Source organism: Triticum dicoccoides, chromosome 2A (assembly GCF_002162155.2).
Source record: "Triticum dicoccoides isolate Atlit2015 ecotype Zavitan chromosome 2A, WEW_v2.0, whole genome shotgun sequence".
NCBI classification, from domain to species: domain Eukaryota; kingdom Viridiplantae; phylum Streptophyta; class Magnoliopsida; order Poales; family Poaceae; genus Triticum; species Triticum dicoccoides.
The window spans coordinates 44,572,821-44,594,190 of record NC_041382.1 but is presented as its reverse complement, the minus strand read 5'-3'; the positions used below and the strand labels follow the sequence as shown (position 1 = coordinate 44,594,190).

At 42.8% G+C, this 21,370-nt stretch overlaps 2 protein-coding genes across 4 annotated transcripts; one reads left to right on the top strand and one right to left on the bottom strand.

The window, feature by feature from the left end:
* Positions 1-1,697: 1,697 nt before the first annotated feature.
* On the bottom strand, positions 1,698-3,912 carry LOC119353097 (transcription factor BHLH062-like). Of its 3 annotated transcripts, XM_037619678.1 has the most exons (6): positions 3,786-3,912; positions 3,568-3,670; positions 3,276-3,394; positions 2,679-2,806; positions 2,239-2,446; positions 1,698-2,208 (listed from the first exon to the last, which is right to left on the bottom strand). In XM_037619678.1, the coding sequence occupies exons 2-6, from the start codon at positions 3,645-3,647 to the stop codon at positions 1,952-1,954; spliced, it is 792 nt and encodes a 263-aa protein (XP_037475575.1). In that variant the 5' UTR covers positions 3,648-3,670; positions 3,786-3,912; the 3' UTR covers positions 1,698-1,951. The 3 variants fall into 3 exon arrangements, with proteins under 3 accessions (XP_037475575.1, XP_037475573.1, XP_037475574.1); XM_037619676.1 differs by having other exon boundaries at positions 1,698-2,446; XM_037619677.1 differs by having other exon boundaries at positions 1,698-2,446; positions 3,775-3,907.
* A 434-nt stretch (positions 3,913-4,346) lies between these two features.
* On the top strand, positions 4,347-9,225 carry LOC119353096. The gene is made up of 3 exons (XM_037619675.1): positions 4,347-5,050; positions 5,140-8,626; positions 8,728-9,225. Exons 2-3 carry the CDS (start codon positions 8,012-8,014, stop codon positions 9,043-9,045), a joined length of 933 nt encoding a protein of 310 aa, XP_037475572.1. The 5' UTR covers positions 4,347-5,050; positions 5,140-8,011; the 3' UTR covers positions 9,046-9,225.
* The last annotated feature ends 12,145 nt before the right edge of the window (positions 9,226-21,370 follow it).

The window sequence follows — 21,370 nt, the reverse complement described above, 5'->3', positions numbered from 1 at the left end:
TGACGAATAGCGCGACCCTATATATATTTTGAGACAGTCCCATCTCGCTTATATGGTCGAGATGGTGGCTGCTCATCCCTAAGTGTTTTTCGCGTCGAGGTGCTACTGGGCCAGCCCAATAAGGTATCTTATACTTTTGATTTTCTGTTTGTTTATCCGGTTCAGGTTTCCTTTTCTTTGATTTTTTTGGTTTTATGTGTTGGTTTCAACTGTTTTCTTCTGGTTTCGATGTTCTGTGTTTAAGTACTGATTTTATTCATTTTTTCCGTTTTTCAACACATGTTTATTTTTTTCATACACATTGTACATTTTTCCTATACACCAGGAACATTTTTTTGTGCATAGTTAGCTTCTTTCAAATACATTGATTAACATTTTTCCAAATATACGCTTTATGTCCAATTTTATCCATACACATTGTATATTTTTCGTATACATCTGAATTTTTTATATATATGTTTAAAAACAAATTCAGTTATAGGTTTAACATTTTTCCGAATACATTTTTTTAAATATGTGTTAAATGATTTTCAAATACATGATGAAATATTTTTTTGAATGATAGTACAAAATAGTTTTTTAATCTACATGATTTTTTACACTGTTATAATTTGAAAAAAAAATTCACGAACATATTTTTGAAGTAAAGATTTTTTAAAGGTAGCGTGCATTTTTTTGAATGATAAGTTTTTTAATTACACGAATATTTTTAACATTGTATAAACATTAAAAAATGTCCCATACATTGTTTTGAAACATGTGAACATTTATTAAACGTGACAAACATTTTATTGAATGACCCTAACATTTTTTTACAGTGCGTTAACATTTTTCAAATTCGTGGTTTTTAAAATGTCAAAGTTAATTTAAGTTTTGGAATATATGTACTTAGAATATTTTCGAAAAGATACCCCTAAAGAAAAACATAAACAAAAGAAAAATAAGAACGAATGGAAAACCAAGGAGAAAAACGAACTAACCTGCGCTGGCCTGCGTGTCTACCTGGGCTCCTGGCCGGGGGCTGCACAGGAGTAAGAGGAAGAAGGTATGGGTGAGAGACTGACAGGTGGGCCCTTCATGAGGATAATTTTCCTGTCAAATGGTGAGAGATTTTGGTGCCTAGTCAGCCGTGACAGCGAAACCCACTAATCAGATTGAACAGCGAAACCCTCATTAGATGGCTCTTAACCAAGCGTTTTGTGCTTTTGGCAAAAAGATTACCAAAAACGACGCTTTTCGCAAACTTTTAGCTTTTCTGGAGGGCTTTTTGCACCACTCGACGCAATTGTGGTGGTTTCTGGCAATTTAGTGAAACCAAGCCGGATGGCTGGGAAACTACCTCGAGGGGTAACATATGGGAGCTCTCACAGCGTGAGGAGGACATTTCTTCTCCAAGAATTTGAGAGGCGCGTTGCTTTTTCAGTAAACAGCAAGTCACAGTTCACACGATAGCCTTTGTTTAAGTCTCCAAATTCCAAAATGACACCGAAACAACATGGTCGCAGATTGCTAGCTTCATTAAAACTCATATATTTTCTCTTTGGGTTTGGATCAGGGAAGTACATGGTTGAAGAGATTGGCCCCAATGCAAGGAAAGGAAACCCTCTAAGCAACCCTCTACATGGTTGAAGAGAGTCGCCTGCAATTTCCTCTTCAGTTCCGCTTCTGGTTCCCCCTCCAAAGGAAACCCCCACCGATAAATATAATCCATTGCTTATTGCTGTAGTTTTTCTTTGCAAATATCAAATCTAGATCAGTTCATATATATGATACGGTGCAACACAAAGGATGAGAAATGCTGCTATTCTGATTCCCATTGGAGTGTCATCTTCTCATCTAACATAACATTCCCAGATCCAAGATGGAGTCTGGTATTTACATGCCACATGCTCATCTGTGTATATTCGCTACGCTCAAAGAGAAACTTCCTGACTGGTTGGAGCTGATCTACTCAATCTCTACTAGAGGCAGAGCTACTACCTTCCTTGCTACTGCCGGTTGTGCCACTGCTACACTGTTCGTCTTCCATCCTCGGGAGACCCAGGCTTACAGGCCACAACGCTGACTGTGTTGGGTACCTCGCCAGCGGTCGCGCAATATGGTTGGCGGCCTCCTGATCTTCTGATGGTTCAAGGCCTTCGATATCAGACGCAGCATCTGGGAAGAGCTTAAGTTCCCGTGGTGGTGGTGGTGGTGCATAAGGGTGCTCCAGGATTGTTGTCTGTTGCAGAGGCTGCTGCAAGGGGAATACTGCGCTTGCGATGGTGGTCGGCTGCATTGGTTGCTGTGACGGGAAAACTGTGCCCGCAGGGTGAGGCGATCCAGCAGTAGCATGGCCCCAACCTGGGTTGCCTGCGGGAAGCGTCGCCAGCTCATTTTGTAGCTCCAGAATTTCATTGCGGAGCACACCGTTCTCATCCTGCAGCTCATTCCTCTCCATCGTAACCTGTTTGTGGCAGAATGAAGATGGGATAATAAACAACCGCTCGAGTATGTAGGTATCATGTGATAAAATGCATTGCAGCAATTCTGGAATGATAATTTTGGCATTTGTCTCTTGCCTAGTTATCCTACGCATAAACGAAAAAATTGGCAGTCCATAGGGTCATCAGATACCAATTATAAACCATCAAGTGCGGAAAAGAAGGGAAGCAAACACAATTATAGAAGCGACTTACATAATGGGATTCATTCTGCAGGGTGCTATTCTCCTTTCGGAGAGATTCTAATTGCGAAAGCAGGTCTCGAAGGATTCGAGTGGTGTCAGTCAATATACATGCCTTCCCATTGGTCTGCCTGTCTGCTTCTGCAAAATGATGTTGAATTCGATCAGAATAAACCCAATGCTTAATGTGGCAAATTTAGTTGAGTGGCATGAAAAATCCAAGACCAGTAAGATGCTGCTGACAAACAGGCAGTACACATTCACATTGTCTGAGGCTGCTTTACACCGTAAGTGAATGTCGAAGCTGAAGCTTGACGGATTGTAACAAGTTGTCAAGTTCATCCACGTTTTCATCAGCATAAACATTCATTGGGATCTACTATTACTAAGGAAATCCATTACACATACTGAACCCTACTATTCACTCAAAAACATTGGCTTGGACATGGATGATAACAACATGATGCAGATTCACACATGCCCACGCACGCTCAACCGTAACATCCCAAATAACCACAAGGAAAAGAAAACAACCCCCAAAATTCAGGAACAGGGTCACTGGAGCAATGCCGTGACAGAATTCAGAAACATGCACACCTACTCAACTCACCTAGCATTTCGTCAAGCTCGCTGAAGAGATCGTTGAGCAGGTCGCGCTTGTGCTTCTCCCTCTCGGCCTTGTGGATCATCCTCGGGGCCTTCTTCTTGCACTTGCCGTCGGTGACAGGCCTGCGCATCGAAAGGTGCTACATCAGCAGCAGTGGAGCACGGGCACAGCCCTCACGCGCGTCCATTTACTCCCGGCGTGCGTTCAGAGAATGAAAATAAACAGTACAAGATCCATTGGCTGAATCCCCAAAACGAAACGAGATCTGGAGCCGCTCCAAAGCAAGAGGCCTCACCCGTGGACGAGCTTGTCGGCGGCGCCGGCGCTGGCGGCTGGGGCGGCGTCCCCCCTCGCGGCGGGCAGCATGGCGACCATGCCTTGCCCGGCCCCGCAGACGTCTGGAGATAGAAACCAAGAAACCGCCGCCGTCAGCCGTACGTATAAACCAGTCCCCAATCCAAACCCAAAGAGAAAAGATTGGAGGAGGCAGACGACGTAGTACCTAGTACGTACCTCGAATGGACGGAGATTGGAGGAAAGGGGTTGCTGCCGCCTGGCTTCTCTGTCCTTGGTTAGCGCAATGGCGGAGAGTCGAGAAGAAGAAGAAGAAGAAAAGGGGCGGAGGGGCGCGTGGCGTGCCCGTTCCGTTGCGCGGGCGGTGGCGTGGCGATGAGGCGTGGGCCATGGGGTGTAGGGAGGGAGCCCACGTGTCTGTGGGGACGGGGTCGGGGAGAGAGGGGCACGCGAGGGCGCGTGGCTGGCACCGTGCCGTGCCCCCGCCTGGCGCGTGCCGCTGCGTGGCCATGGACATTTCTTTCTGGCTGCGGCCGCACGGGAGGGGAGGAGGCGCGTGGTGCGCGCGTGGCCTCCGCCCCGTGCCACCGCCCGGTCTGCCTCGTGCCACCGGCTGCCCTACAACCGCCCCCTCTCTCGTACCGCCTCATCCGACCCGTGCAATGCTGTCCGGTAAAGGAAAGACACCATATTTTCAATCGGAATCTCTACCTTCTCTACTATATATATATATAAAGAAACGTAAAGTTCCGTTTCCCCTATTACATCGTTCTTTCGTCCGACCCTCGTTGCGTTTCGTTCGCCCTCCCGGCTCCCGCACCCCTGGACGCCTCCTGTCCCACGTTAGTTTGTTTTCTCTTAGAACCTTTGATCAATTCCCCCCTCACTCATCTCCTGAATCCACGGGTTGATTCTATCTCCTGCCGATTTGGCTGCCGCCAGAGTCGCCTGACACCGCGATGAGCGCAACCCACCACCTCTCCTTTCCATCTCACAAGCAGCAGGGGAGATTGGCAATGTTCTGAGGTCACGAACGCGGGCGTCCTAGGGAATGGACGTTGCCGTCCGGAGGAACTTGGCCCATGGCTTCGAGGAATAGTGTGGGCGAGACCTCCTGGCCTCCCATGGCCGTCGCCGCCGGGTCGTCTCGTCAGGCCCATACGCTGTCTATCCGGCCGCTGGCCACGCCCCCGATCATCTCCTTCCCACTCAGTTCGTCCTCCCCTAGCATCTTACATCAATTCGTCCTCGCAGCGCCACCACCGTCTTCCCCTCATCCCCAATGAGACGCTGCTCCTGATCGTTGCGGTTCCCCAATCCGAGTTTCCCCCCAAAAAAACCTACATCTTGTTAGCCCCACCTTAGCAGAATGGAGGAGGCCAAGGTGGGAGGCATCCTTACGGCTTTCGGCGACTGAGTCGGTCGGCTGCGGCGGCTGCAGCAGGGAAGATGCTATCTGCCAACATCCTCTCGAGATCATGCGTGTAAGTTGCTTCATGTTCTATCTATCCTGTTTTTTTGCAGAAAATCCTTTTTTGTTTGTACGAATCTGATAGTTTTGAACTTTTGATAGTTGACACAACACTCAAATGGTAAGCCCATGGGGTTCTCGTCAAGGGAATCATATCTGAAGCAGCGTCCAGATCTGATAGTTGATTAGGTGGGTCTTATTATGTCTGCTACATTGCTGCATGATATGCATATGAGGGAGGAATCACTGAAGAATGGTGAGCCACTCTTTCGTTGCTGGTGTCGAACGTCCAATTTATAAGTTATCAATTCTCTCCGTAGAGACAAAGAAAGAAAGTCATTCAGATGAGTACTGAATTCATTGTAGACAATTTGGAAGAACAGATCAGTACACGTTTAGTGAAATGGCTGTATGCCTCTGTGCATACGATTAAAGGACATATTTCTTCTCCAGTCTTATTTCATTATATGTATAATTTTTTGCTCTCATTTACCTTATGTCTTTTCAGACCGAACATTTTTCTTACTCATACCCAAGACACCAAATAGAAGGAAGTTGTAGCAGTTTAGAAGTCACAACAGTTGTCATGTCTAAACTAAATGCTAGCTATTTTGATATTCTTTTTGGTGGCCATACCCGATATGTTCTTCCGGTAAAAAAACGGGTATGCTCCTATCAGATCCAACCCTTTCGATGTCAAAAATAGTAATTTCATATTATTAGTTGCAGGCTTAATTTGACCTTCAGTATGATTGTTCTGAGTGGACAATGCCCTTCTTGTAGCTTTCATTAGGCAATAGGAACCGTTGTTGCAAATAGAAACAGCCTGCAAATGTTTACTTAGCCTGTAAATTCAGAAAAGAGAAAAAAATGCACCTGTATACAAAATTCATTTTGCAGCAGCTTGAAAGTGACTAAGGACTTGGGGAGAACCATCGCTGCTACCAACCAAGGAGGACCACAGGAAAGGTAGAACACTACAGCTTGGTCCATGTTCGCCTGACCCTTGTTGTCCAAATCAATTTGCCATGGCTCATTAGTTGCACGGTTCTTCTAATCCGATAATTGGTGTGTTCTAATATAGGCAAATTGCAAGGATTACATTTGAGGGGTTATCAACACATGTAGGTTTTGTTTTTCTCTACAGCTTTAGGACAAAAACAAAAAAAAGGAGCGATGATGATATACTAAGAAGGAGATGGCACACAATATTGATCAGTGTCTTTGTCTTTATTGCCTCGTGGCAACGCACCGGCATTGTCCTAGTCACTCTAAAATTCAACGTCAGATTTATAGCTCTTAGAGGATACACGTCCGCTTTTGAGCCCGTTCGTAAAAAACATGCGTGTGCACCCGGGCCGAGGACTCCATGTCAGTTCATCGAGTTAATTGCAAGGAACTATCACACTTTGACACGTTGTGACGAATCAGTACCACTAGTCACCTTTTTTTATCATGCAGTGCTAACTCTAAGCCTAAGTGTTGCAAAACGGCCTGATTGCCGTATAAGGATCTGGTACAATGACAAACTTGAGCAACCACATCAGCAGTTATATCTGTACATGTGCTTTAAGAATCAGCGGCAATTCAAAGATGCTTTGTTGAGCTTGCACATCGCACATGCCAGAGACTTTAGGTATCACAGAAATTCAGACCAAAGGATCATTGCCTATTGTAAGCAAGAGCACTACCAGTTTTGCATAGTTGCTGCAGTTATCAAAGGGGAGAAGACTTTTGCTATTAAGAAAATAAGGCTGGAGCACACTTGCCCTAGCAGCATTGAGACATCTAGGATTAGTGCCAAGTGGCTTGCAAAGACCTATGAGTCATTGTTCAGGTCTGATCCAACCACCAACATACACACTCTGATTGACAACTGCAATGAGAAGTATGGTGTTGATGTGCCAAGGCACATGGCCTATAGGGCCAAAAACCTTGCTGTGGAAGCTGTGCTAGGAGAGCACAAGAAACAGTATCCCAGGCTTAGGGATTATGCTCAGACCATCATGGATACAAACCATGGTAGTAGAGTTTTAGTTGCAACAGTTACTCCAAAACCAATTACAAAAATACCATATTCAGGACCAAGGTTTCATACTATGTTCTTCTGCATAAATGGAGCAAGGGAGTGTTTTCTCAATGCATGCAGACCATTCATTGGTTAGTAATGCTTTATAGTTCTTTCTCAATTGATGTAGTGGTGCTTTATAGTTCTTTATACTTAAATATATAGTTTAGTAATGCTTTGTAATATATAGTTTAGTAATGCTTTGTAGAAGTTTAAATTGTTCTTTGGTTGCAACAACAATTGTTGATGGATGCTTTATTAAGCTCACCACTGGTGCTCAAATCCTAGCTGCCACTGAAAGATATGGGAATAATAATATTTTCCCACTTGCATTTGCTGTTGTTGGACAAGAGGACACAGCTAACTGGTGTTGGTTTCTAGACGAACTGAAGATATGTCTAGGAGGAGAAGTTGGCAATTTGGGCCTTATACTATCATGTCTGATAGACAGAAGATATGCATGCATCTTTCTGTTATGTTCTTGCTTTTATGTTCTTCTGCATTAGCATGTTATGTTCTAGATGTAGTAGTACAACAACTAAGTCTAGCATGCTATGTGAACAGGGGCTACTAAATGTAGTAAACCAAGTTTTTCCAAACTGTCATCAAAGATTTTGCCTTAGGCACCTTTATGCAAATTTCCAGAATGCTGGGTTTAGGGGGGAAGATCTTAAGAAATGCATGTATAATGCCAGCTATGCTTATAACCAACACAACTTTAACATTGCCATGAATGACTTGAAAAATGAGAGTGAGGAAGCTTGGAAGTGACTAAGTGGAATACCTAAGCACACATGGGCTAGGCATGCTTTTGACACTAACTGCAAGACAGACTTGGTTGTTAACAACCTGTCTGAGGTGTTCAACAAGTACATCCTAGATTTTAGGAAAAAACCTATTAGGACCATGATTGATGGTATTAAGGACAAGAAGATGGTGAGGTGGCATAGAAACAGAGAGAGAGAGAGAGAAAATGCATCTCTGTGGGAGATCACACCACATTATGCTGAGAAGCTTGAGGAGGAAAAGGAAAGGGCCAGATTCTGCAAACCTATACAAGCTGGTGTAAATCTTTGGCAAGTGACCAGTGGGCAGCAAACACATGCTGTAAACTTGGAAGTTTATACATGTGGCTGCAGAAAGTGGGACCTGATTGGCATACCATGCAACCATGCAATATCAGCAATTAACAAGGCAAAAAGATTTCCAGAGGACCATGTCCGCAATTTCTTCAAAAAACCTTTTTACCTTGCTGCATATGAACCAATGATATATCCAGTTCCTGGTGAACATGATTGGACAAGGACAAGTGGACCAGACATAGAGCCACCCAAATTTCATGTGAAGAAGGGGAGAAGGAAAGAGAAGAGAATAAAGGGCAGATTTGAGGTTCCAAAACCAAAGGACAGTTCAAGAATGGCCACTATAACATGCAACAACTGTGGGCTCCAAGGCCATAGGTACACAAACTGCAAGCAACAGTTGCGACCAGAGTTGGCTATGAGGAAAAACAAGCATGTGGTAAACCCTTTTGAATTTTACTTGCTAATTGGTCTTCTTTCCTTCTATGTTTTTTGTGCTAAACCTTTGTGACTAACTAGCATGGTTCCTTGTATGTTTAGGCACCTGCAAGATCAAGGAATGAAGATACTCCATCAGGATCACAACAGCCACCAACAAGATCTGCTAGTGCAAGATCTGCTACTGCAAGATCTGCTAGTGCAAGATCTGCTACTACTAGATCTGCTACTGCAAGATCTACTTCAAGATCTGCTAGAGTGTCAGCTAGTGCAAGTGCAAGATTTGCAAGGCCTTTCACTGCCCCAAGATTTGCTGCAGGAGCTTCATCTTCTGGTCCTTCTACTTCTGGTGCTCCTTCAAGTGTCCCAGGGAATTACACTCGCTCAATGTCATTCTTTACTGCTAGTGGCAACACTTGAGTGAGAGAATGTTGCTATTTTGGTCTGATGGAGTACCAGAAGATGTGAACTAAGTTAGTTGTGCTACAAAACTGATGTATGTTCTAATGGAGTACTAAGTTGAGTCTGATGTGAACTAAGTTATTTGTGCTACAAACCATGTATTCTCTGGTCATTTGTGGACATATCATGCTCCTATCAACATATTATGCCTGCAATATCTGCAATATTTGGTCATTTGGCACTTGTGAACAACTCAATGCTTTTTGTGTTGTTCATTTGGCATTTGTGAAACAACTCAATGCTCATTTGGCACTTTTGAACAAACCAAATATAACTTGAGCATTAGCTAAATAACATAGCATACTGGAGTTCAACATAATCATAGATTCTTACGACCATAATTACTAGATTCTTACAACATTAGCTAAAGACCATAGCATAGTGGAGTTCAACATTGTTCACAACTACTACATCCATACATTACACTTAACTAAACCACCCTTCACAAAAGATTAGCAAAGCCTTTTATCAAAGCAACTTATATCATGATAGGTATGCTCTGCTTCATCTACCCAGATCATCTTCATCTACCTCATTCCTTCAAGATGTCATGGATCAACTTCAGCTTCTCTTTGCTCTTCTCTAGCCCCCTTCTTGAACTGCACATTCTCTTCTGTTAGTTCTTTGACAGACTGGGTGAGCTCATCAACCTGAATCTTTAAATTGTTGTTGCCTTCAGCTAGCTTTTCCTTCTCTTTCAAATGATTCGTCTTCAGGTTCCTAATGACACTGCCTTGAGCCTCTACCAGGTTCATCAGCACTTTGTACTTCTCTTGCATCTTGAAGTTCTCTGCCTCTTTCTTCTCCATCTCATTCTTCATGGCAGCCACAACTGATGCAGTGGCAACGTCAGCTCTCTTCTCCTTAGCCTGCACATAGCTTAAATCCAACACCCTGTCCTCCTGGGCACTGAGAAGCTGATGGACATCTTCAACTAGTTTGTCATAGTTGGCATCCAGATTCCTTTTCTCTTCTTAAGGTGGTGGATAGTAAGTGAACTTTATGGGTTATCCTTCCTCCTAGCAGTCTTGCTGTCTTTAAACATTTCCCAAAGCTTCAACAATGCATTTTGCATTGTGGGAGGCCACTCTGGGTCAACCCAAGCAAGGAAACCAAAATTGACAGCTTCCTGCAATATAGCAAACACTTATATTGTTACTCTCAGAAGAATTACCATTATGAAAGGGCACTTTTAAAAAATCAACTAACAACATAAGAACTACAACCTATACATGTGGCCAACTAAACAATGCTACTTCAACTGCAACCTATACTGCCTCAATTAAAAATTAGCATCTACATTGCCTCAATCAACTAACAGCACATGCCTACAGAACATGTTGCAGTGAGCTTCGGTACTAATAAATAACTAAACTATGAGCTTCTCCACCGCCAACTAAGCTGCTGCCCATACACACACACACACACATATATATATATATTACAGTGAACATAAGCATCAAAAACATAATCATCGGAACTACTAATAAATAACTAAACCTTAAATATATTATACTAAACATAGCCAACTAAGCTATTGTAGTGAGCATATCATTAGCATCATGGATATTCAAAGAATTCATACTAACAACATTGCAATCATGATCATCATTCAAAGATTTAGTGCCAAACATTTTATAGACTTCTTCTACTAGCACTTGAGCACAATTTTCCTTTCCCTCATTCTCACGAAAGATATTAAAAAGATGAAGCGTATGAGGCAAACTCAATTCCATTTTTTGATTTTATTTTATAAACTAAACTAGTGATAAAACAAGAAAAAAAGATTTGATTGCAAGATCTAAAGATATACCTTCAAGCACTCACCTCCCCGGCAACGGCGCCAGAAAAGAGCTTGATGTCTACTACACAACCTTCTTCTTGTAGACGTTGTTGGGCCTCCAAGTGCAGAGGTTTGTAGGACAGTAGCAAATTTCCCTCAAGTGGATGACCTAAGGTTTATCAATCCGTAGGAGGCGTAGGATGAAGATGGTCTCTCTCAAACAACCCTGCAACCAAATAACAGAGAGTCTCTTGTGTCCCCAACACACCCAATACAATGATAAATTGTATAGGTGCACTAGTTCGGCGAAGAGATGGTGATACAAGTGCAATATGGATGGTAGATATATGTTTTTGTAATCTGAAAATATAAAAATAACAAGGTAACTAATGATAAAAGTGAGCACAAACGGTATTGCAATGCGTTGAAATAAGGCCTAGGGTTCATACTTTCACTAGTGCAAGTCCTCTCAACAATAATAACATAATTGGATCATATAACTATCCCTCAACATGCAACAAAGAGTCACTCCAAAGTCACTAATAGCGGAGAACAAACGAAGAGATTATGGTAGGGTACGAAACCACCTCAAAATTATTCTTTCCAATCAATCCGTTGGGCTATTCCTATAAGTGTCACAAACAGCCCTAGAGTTCGTACTAGAATAACACCTTAAGACACAAATCAACCAAAACCCTAATGTCACCTAGATACTCCAATGTCACCTCAAGTATCCGTGGGTATGATTATACGATATTCATCACACAATCTTAGATTCATCTATTCAACCAACACATAGAACCTCAAAGAGTGCCCCAAAGTTTCTACCGAAGAGTCAAGACGAAAACGTGTGCCAACCCCTATGCATAGGTTCATGGGCGGAACCCGCAAGTTGATCACCAAAACATACATCAAATGGATCAATAGAATACCCCATTGTCACCACGGGTATCCCACGCAAGACATACATCAAGTGTTCTCAAATCCTTAAAGACTCAAACTGATAAGATAACTTCAAAGGGAAAACTCAATCCATTACAAGAGAGTAGAGGGGGAGAAACATCATAATTGCTGCTCATCCTCGAGTAGGTAAATGATAAAACAGAATTTTTGATGTGGAATGCTACCTAACATATTTCTCTAAGTAATTCTCTTCATTTTGGCATGAATGTTCAGATCCATAAGATTCAAGACAAAAGTTTTATATTGACATACAAATAATAATACTTCAAGCATACTAACTAAGCAATCATGTCTTCTCAAAATAACATGGCCAAAGAAAGCTATCCCTACAGAATCATATAGTCTGGCTATGCTCCATCTTCAGCACACAAAGTATTTAAATCATGCACAACCCTGATGACAAGCCAAGCAATTGTTTCATAGTTTTGATGTTCTCAAACCTTTTCAATCTTCACGCAATACATGAGCGTGAGCCATGGATATAGCACTATATGTGGAATAGAAGGGTGGTTGTGGAGAAGACAAAAAGGGAGAAGATAGTCTCACATCAACTAGGCGTATCAATGGGCTATGGAGATGCCCATCAATAGATATCAATGTGAGTGAGTAGGGATTGCCATGCAACGGATGCACTAGAGCTATAAGTGTATGAAAGCTCAAAAAGAAATTAAGTGGGTGTGCATCCAACTTGCTTGCTCACGAAGACCTAGGGCATTTTGAGAAAGCCCATCATTGGAATATACAAGCCAAGTTCTATAATGAAAGATTCCCACTAGTATATGAAAGTGACAACATAGGAGACTCTCTATCATGAAGATCATGGTGCTACTTTGAAGCACAAGTGTTGTAAAAGGATCGTAGCATTGCCTCTTCTCTCTTTTTCTCTCATTTTTTAAATTTTTTTATTTTTTATTTGGGCCTTCTCTTTTTATGGCCTGTTTTTTTATTTGGGCTTCTTTGGCCTCTCTTTTTTTCATCCGGAGTCTCATCCTGACTTGTGAGGGAATCATAGTCTCCATCATCCTTTCCTCACAGGGACAATGCTCTAATAATGATGATCATCACACTTTTATTTTCTTAGAACTCAAGAATTACAACTCGATACTTAGGACAAGATATGACTCTATATGAATGCCTCCGGCGGTGTACCGGGATGTGCAATGACTCATGAGTGACATGTATGAAAGAATTATGAACGGTGGCTTTGCCACAAATACGATGTCAACTACATGATCATGCAAAGCATTATGACAATGATGGAGCGTGTCATAATAACGGAACGGTGGAAAGTTGCATGGCAATATATCTTGGAATGGCTATGGAAATGCCATAATAGGTAGGCATGGTGGCTGTTTTGAGGAAGATATATGGTACCGGTGAAAGTTGCGTGGTACTAGAGAGGCTAGCAATGGTGGAAGGGTGAGAGTGCGTATAATCCATGGACTCAACATTAGTCATAAAGAACTCACATACTTATTGCAAAAATCTATTTGTTATCGAAACAAAGTACTACGCGCATGCTCCTAGGGGGATAGATTGGTAGGAAAAGACCATCGCTCGTCCCCAACCGCCACTCATAAGGAGGACAATCAATAAACAAATCATGCTCCGACTTCATCACATAATGGTTCACCATACGTGCATGCTACGGGAATCATAAACTTTAACACAAGTATCTCTCAAATTCACAACTACTCACTAGCATGACTCTAATATTACCATCCTCATATCTCAAAACAATCATCAAGTATCAAAATTCTCATAGTATTCAATGCACTTTATATGAAAGTTTTTATTATATCCCTCTTGGATGCCCATCATATTAGGACTAAATTCATAACCAAAGCAAATTACCATGCTGTTTAGGACTCTAAAAATAATATAAGTGACGCATGAGAGTTCATCTATTTCTATAAAATAAAACCACCACCGTGCTCTAAAACGATATAAGTGAAGTACTAGAGCAAATGACAAACTACTCCAAAAGATATTAGTGAAGTTCAATGAGTAGTCGAATAATGATGCAACTATGTGAAGACTCTCTAACATTTCATAATTTCAGATCTCAGTATTTTATTCAAACAGCAAGAAAAACAAAATAAAATAAAATGATGCTACAAGCAAAACACATATCATGTGCCGAATAAAAATATAGCTCCAAGTAAAGTTACCGATGAACGAAGACGAAAGAGGGGATGCCTTCCGGGGCATCCCCAAGCTTAGGCTCTATGTTGTCCTTGAATATTGCCTTGGGGTGCCTTGGGCATCCCCAAGCTTAGGATCTTGCCACTCCTTATTCCATAGTCCATCGAATCTTTACCCAAAACTTGAAAACTTCACAACACAAAACTTAACAGAAAACTCGTAAGCTCCGTTAGCGAAAGAAAACAAAACACCACTTCAAGGTACTGTAATGAACTCATTCTTTATTTATATTGGTGTTAAACCTACTATATTCCAACTTTTCTATGGTTTATAAACTATTTTACAAGCCATAGATTCATCAAAATAAGCAAACAACACACGAAAAACAGAATCTGTCAAAAACAGAACAGTCTGTAGTAATCTGTAACTAACACAAACTTCTGGAACCTCAAAAATTCTAAAATAAATTTCTGGACGTGAGGAATTTATCTATTAACCATCTGCAAAAATAATTAACTAAATAGCACTCTCCGATAAAAAATGGCAGCAAATCTCATGAGCGCTAAAGTTTCTGTTTTTTACAGCATGATAGCAAAGACTTCACCCAAGTCTTCCCAAAGGTTCTACTTGGCACAAACACTAATTAAAACATAAAACCACATCTAAACAGAGGCTAGATTAATTATTTATTACTAAACAGGAAAAAAAAGCAAGGAACAAAAATAAAGTTGGGTTGCCTCCCAACAAGCGCTATCGTTTAACGCCCCTAGCTAGGCATGTTGATTTCAATGATGCTCACATAAAGGATAAGAATTGAAACATAAAGAGAGAATGATGAAGAATATGACTAGCACATTTAAGTCTAACCCTCTTCCTATGCATAGGGATTTTGTGAGCAAACAACTTGTGGGAACAAGAATCAACTTGCATAGGGAGGTAAAACAAGCATAACTTCAAAACTTTAAGCACATAGAGAGGAAACTTGATATTATTGCAATTCCTACAAGCATATATTCCTCCCTCATAATAATTTTCAGTAGCATCATGAATGAATTCAACAATATAACCAGCACCTAAAGCATTCTTTTCATGATCTACAAGCATAGAAATTTTATTACTCTCCACATAAGGAAAATTCTTCTCATTCATAATAGTGGGAGCAAACTCAACAAAATAACTATCATGTGAGGCATAATCCAATTGAAAACTAAAATCATGATGACGAGTTTCATGTTTATCATTATTCTTTATACCATACATGTCATCACAATAATCATCATAGATAGCAGCTTTGTTCTCATAATCAATTGGAACCTCTTTCGAAATAGTGGAATCATTACTGAATAAAGTCATGACCTCTCCAAATCCACTTTCATCAATATAATCATCATAAATAGGAGGCATGCTATCAAATAAATTTGCTCATCAAGACTTGGGGAACAAAAAATATCATCTTCATCAAACATAGCATCCCCAAGCTTGTGTCTTTGCATACCATTAGCATCATGGATATTCAAAGAATTCATACTAACAACATTGCAATCATGCTCATCATTCAAAGATTTACTGCCAAACATTTTATAGACTTCTTCTTCTAGCACTTGAGCACAATTTTCCTTTCCATCATTGTCACGAAAGATATTAAAAAGATGAAGCGTATGAGGCAAACTCAATTCCATATTTTTTTGATTTTCTTTTATAAACTAAACTAGTGATAAAACAAGAAACAAAAAGATTCAATTGCAAGATCTAAAGGTATACCTTCAAGCACTCAACTCCCCAGCAACGGCGCCAAAAAAGAGCTTGATGTCTACTACACAACCTTCTTCTTGTAGACATTGTTGGGCCTCCAAGTGCAGAGGTCTGTAGGACAGTAGCAAATTTCCCTCAAGTGGATGACCTAAGGTTTATCAATCCGTAGGAGGCGTAGGATGAAGATGGTCTCTCTCAAACAACCTTGCAACCAAACAACAGAGAGTCTCTTGTGTCCCCAACACACCCAATACAATGGTAAATTGTATAGGTGCACCCAAGGTTGTCAGAATCGTGATTCTGAATCGAATCGGAGCTCCGATGGTAGGATCGCAAATCGTAGAATCTTCACTATCAGGATCGTAGAAACGTAGATTCTAGAGACTAAAGTCGTAGAATCGGAGGGGTTAGTTTGGATCGTAAAGTCGTAGAATCATACAATAGAATCACGATTCTGACAACCTTGTGCACTAGTTCGGCGAAGAGATGGTGATACAAGTGCAATATGGATGGTAGATATATGTTTTTGTAATCTGAAAATATAAAAACAACAAGGTAACTAATGATAAAAGTGAGCACAAACGGTATTGCAATGCATTGAACAAGGCCTAGGGTTCATACTTTCACTAGTGCAAGTCCTCTCAACAATAATAACATAATTGGATCATATAACCATCCCTCAACATGCAACAAAGAGTCACTCCAAAGTCACTAATAGCGGAGAACAAACAAAGATATTATGGTAGGGTACGAAACCACCTCAAAGTTATTCTTTCCAATCAATCCGTTGGGCTATTCCTATAAGTGTCACAAACAGCCCTAGAGTTCGTACTAGAATAACACCTTAAGACACAAATCAACCAAAACCCTAATGTCACCAATACATCTCCAACGTATCTATAATTTTTGATTGCTCCATGCTATATTATCTACTGTTTTGAATGTTTATGGGCTTCATTATACACTTTTATATCATTTTTGGGACTAACCTATTAACCCAGAGCCCAGTGCCAGTTTCTGTTTTTACCCTGTTTTAGGGTTTCGAAGAAAAGGAAAATCAAACAGAGTCCAATTGACCTGAAACTTCATGGAACTCATTTTTGGAAGGAAAGAAGCCTAGAAGACTTGGAGTGCACGTCGGGGGATCCGCGAGGAGGTCACGAGGCAGGGAGCGCGCCCACCCCCCGGGCACGCCCTCCACCCTCGTGGGCCCCTCGTGGCCCCCTGACGTACTTCTTCCGCCTATATATCTCCATATACCCTAAAAGCATCGAAGAGCACAATAGATCGGGAGTTCCGCCGCCAGAAGCCTCCGTAGCCACCGAAAGCCAATCTAGACCCGTTCCGGCACCCTGCCGGAGGGGGAATCCCTCTCTAGTGGCCATCTTCATCATCCCGGTGCTCTCCATGACGAGGAGGGAGTAGTTCTCCCTCGGGGCTGAGGGTATGTACCAGTAGCTATGTGTTTGATCTCTCTCTCTCTCTCGTGTTCTTGAGGTGATATGATCTTGATGTATCGCGAGCTTTGCTATTATATTTGGATCCTATGATGTTTCTTCCCCCCTCTACTCTCTTGTAATGGATTGAGTTTCCCCTTTGAAGTTATCTTATCGGATTGAGTCTTTAAAGATTTGAGAACACTTGATGTATGTCTTGCCGTGCGTATCTGTGGTGATAATGGGATACCACGTGATTCACTTGATGTATGTTTTGGTGATCAACTTGCGGGTTCCGCCCATGAACCTATGCATAGGGGTTGGCACACGTTTTTGTTGTGATTCTCCGGTAGAACTTTGGGGCACTCTTTGAGGTCCTATGTGTTGGTTGAATAGATGAATCTGAGAGTGTGTGATGCATATCGTATAATCATAGCCACAGATACTTGAGGTGACATTGGAGTATCTAGGTGACATTAGGGTTTTGGTTGATTTGTGTCTTAAGGTGTTATTCTAGTACGAACTCTAGGGCTGTTTGTGACACTTATAGGAATAGCCCAACAGATTGATTGGAAAGAATAACTTTGACGTGGTTTCGTACCCTACCATAATCTCTTCGTTCGTTCTCCGCTATTAGTGACTTTGGAGTGACTCTTTGTTGCATGTTGAGGGATAGTTATATGATCCAATTATGTTATTATTGTTGAGAGGACTTATACTAGTGAAAGTATGAACCCTAGGCCTTATTTCCACGCATTGCAATACCGTTTACGCTCACTTTTACCATTAGTTACCTTGCTGTTTTTATAATTTCAGATTACAAATACCTTTATCTACTATCCATATTGCACTTGTATCACCATCTCTTCGCCGAACTAGTGCACCTATACAATTTACCATTGTATTGGGTGTGTTGGGGACACAAGAGACTCTTTGTTATTTGGTTGCAGGGTTGCTTGAGAGAGACCATCTTCATCCTACGCCTCCTACGGATTGATAAACGTTAGGTCATCCACTTGAGGGAAATTTGCTCCTGTCCTACAAACCTCTGCACTTGGAGGCCCAACAAAGTCTACAAGAAGAAGGTTGTGTAGTAGACATCAGTCACCTAGATACTCCAATGTCACCTCAAGTATCCGTGGGTATGATTATACGATATGCATCACACAATCTCAGATTCGTCTATTCAAACAACACATAGAACCTCAAAGAGTGCCCCAAAGTTTCTACCGGAGAGTCAAGACGAAAACGTGTGCCAACCCCTATGCATAGGTTCATTGGCGGAACCCGCAAGTTGATCACCAAAACATACATCAAGTGGATCAATAGAATACCCCATTGTCACCACGGGTATCCCACGCAGGACATACATCAAGTGTTCTCAAATCCTTAAAGACTCAATCCGATAAGATAACTTCAAAGGGAAAATTCAATCCATTACAAGAGAGTAGAGGGGGAGAAACATCATAAAATCCAACTATAATAGCAAAGCTCGCGATACATCAAGATCGTGCCACCTCAAGAACACGAGAGAGAGAGATCAAACACATAGCTACTGGTACATACCCTCAGCCCCAAGGGAGAACTACTCCCTCCTCGTCATGGAGAGCGCCGGGATGATGAAGATGGCCACCGGAGAGGGATTGCCCCCTCCGACAGGGTGCCGGAACGGGTCTAGATTAGTTTTCGGTGGCTATGGAGGCTTCTGGCGGCGGAACTCCCGATCTATTCTAATCCCCGAAGTTTTTAGGGTATATGGGTATATATGGGAGGAAGAAGTACGTCGATGGACCTCTGGGCTGTCCACGAGGCAGGGGGGCGTGCCCCTACCCTCGTGGGCTACCCGGGACTCTCCTGGTCCAACTCCGATACTCCGTGGGCTTCTTCTGGTCCAAAAATGAGTTCCGTGAAGTTTCAGGTCAATTGGACTCCGTTTGATTTTCCTTTTCTGCGATACTCTAAAACAAGGAAAAACAGAAACTGGCACTGGGCTTTGGGTTAATAGGTTAGTCCCAAAAATAATATAAAAGTGCATAATAAAGCCCATAAACACCCAAAACAGATAATATAATAGCATGGAACAATAAAAAATTATAGATACGTTGGAGACGTATCAGGAAGCAGGGATTTGTAGAGGTGCCAGAGCTCGATTTTGAAATAGAGACAAATAATATTTTGAGCGGTATACTTTCATTGTCCCAAAAAGTAAGCGGGAAAAAAGAGGCAAATAGAGAAAGAGAGGGAGTATAGAGAGAGAGGGCGAATAAAACGGCAAGGGTGAAGTGGGGGAGAGGAAAACGAGAGGCAAATGGCAAAAAATGTAATGCGGGAGATAAGGGTATGTGATGGGTACTTGGTATATTGACTTTTGCGTAGACCTCCCCAACAACGGTGCTAGAAATCCTTCTTGCTACCTCTTGAGCACTTTGTTGGTTTTCCCCGAAGAGGAAGGGATGATGCAACAAAGTAGCGTAAGTATTTTCCTCAGTTTTTGAGAACCAAGGTATCAATCCAGTAGGAGGCTACGCGCCAGTCCCTCATACCCGCACAAAACAAATAAATCCTCGCAACCAACGCGATAACGGGTTGTCAATCCCTACATGGCCACTTATGAGAGTGAGATCTGATAGATATGATAAGACAATATTTTTGGTATTTTTATGATAAAGATGCAAAGTAAAATAAAAGCAAAGTAAAAGCAAAGGAAATTGTTGGGGAACATAGCAGAATTTTAAAATTTTCTACGCATCACCAAGATCAGTCTATGGAGTCATCTAGCAACGAGGGAGAGGAGTGCATCTACATACCCTTGTAGATCGCGAGCGGAAGCGTTCAAGAGAACAAGGTTGAGGGAGTCGTACTCGTCGTGATCCAAATCACCGAAGATCCTAGTGCCGAACGGACGGCACCTCCGCGTTCAACACACGTACGGTTGGGGAAGACGTCTCCTCCTTCTTGATCCAGCAAGGGGAAGGAGAGGTTGATGGAGATCCAGCAGCACGACGGCGTGGTGGTGGAAGCAGCGGTGATCTCGGCAGGGCTTCGCCAAGCTCCAACGAGAGGGAGTGGTGTTACGAGGGGAGAGGGAGGCGCCAGGGACTTGGGTGCGGCTGCCCTCCCTCCCCCCACTATATATAGGGCCCCTAGGGGGGCGCCGTCCCTAGGAGATCCCATCTCCAAGGGGGCGGCGGCCAAGGGGGGACTTGCCCCCCAAGTCAGGTGGGGCGCCCCCACCCCTAGGGTTTCCAACCCTATGTTGGGGAACGTAGTAATTTCAAAATTTTCCAACGCACACGCAAGATCATGGTGATGCATAGCGACGAGAGGGGAGAGTGTTGTCTACGTACCCTCGTAGACCGGCAACGGAAGCGTTGACACAACATAGAGGAAGTAGTCGTACGTCTTCCCGATCCGACCGATCCAAGTGCCGAACGTACGGCACCTCCGAGTTCTGCACACGTTCAACTCGGTGACGTCCCTCGAGCTCCGATCCAGCAAAACATTGAGGGAGAGTTTCGTCAGCATGACGGTGTGATGACGGTGATGATGTTCTACCGACGCAGGGCTTCGCCTAAGCACCGCTACGATATGACCGAGGTGGAATATGGTGGAAGGGGGCACCGCACATGGCTAAGGAACGATCACGAAGATCAACTTGTGTGTCATGGGGTGCCCCCTTGCCCCCGTATATAAAGGAGGGAGAGGGGGAGGTGCGGCTGGCCCTAGGGGTGCGCCTGGAGGAGTCCTACTCTTGCCTTGTTGGAAAAGGAAGGGGGAAGGGAGAAAGAGGAAAGGGGGGCGCGGCCCCCCCTTCCTTGTCCTATTCGGACTAGGGGGCGGCCTGCCCTGGCCGGCCCTCCTCTTCACCCTTATGGCCCATGTAGGCCCAATAACCCCCCGGGGGGTTCCGGTAACCCCCCGGTACTCCGGTAAAATCCCGATTTCACCCGAAATGTTTCCGATATCCAAATATAGGCTTCCAATACATCAATCTTTATGCCTCGACCATTTCGAGACTCCTCGTCATGTCCGTGATCACATCCGGGACTCCGAACAACCTTCGATACATCAAAACACAAAAACCCTAATTACGATCATCATCGAACTTTAAGCGTGCGGACCCTACGGGTTTGCGAACTATGTAGACATGACCGAGACACGTCTCCGGTCAATAACCAATAGCGGAACCTGGATGCTCATATTG

Excerpts from the sequence above, each read along its gene's own strand:
- LOC119353097 (XM_037619676.1), bottom strand. The coding sequence starts at position 3,647 with ATGGTCGCCATGCTGCCCGCCGCGAGGGGGGACGCCGCCCCAGCCGCC. Across the intron at positions 3,395-3,567 it reads GCCGACAAGCTCGTCCACGG|GCCTGTCACCGACGGCAAGT; the intron begins GTGAGGCCTCTT and ends TTCGATGCGCAG. Across the intron at positions 2,807-3,275 it reads CGAGCTTGACGAAATGCTAG|AAGCAGACAGGCAGACCAAT; the intron begins GTGAGTTGAGTA and ends ATCATTTTGCAG.
- LOC119353096 (XM_037619675.1), top strand. The coding sequence starts at position 8,012 with ATGATTGATGGTATTAAGGACAAGAAGATGGTGAGGTGGCATAGAAAC. Across the intron at positions 8,627-8,727 it reads TGAGGAAAAACAAGCATGTG|GCACCTGCAAGATCAAGGAA; the intron begins GTAAACCCTTTT and ends TTGTATGTTTAG.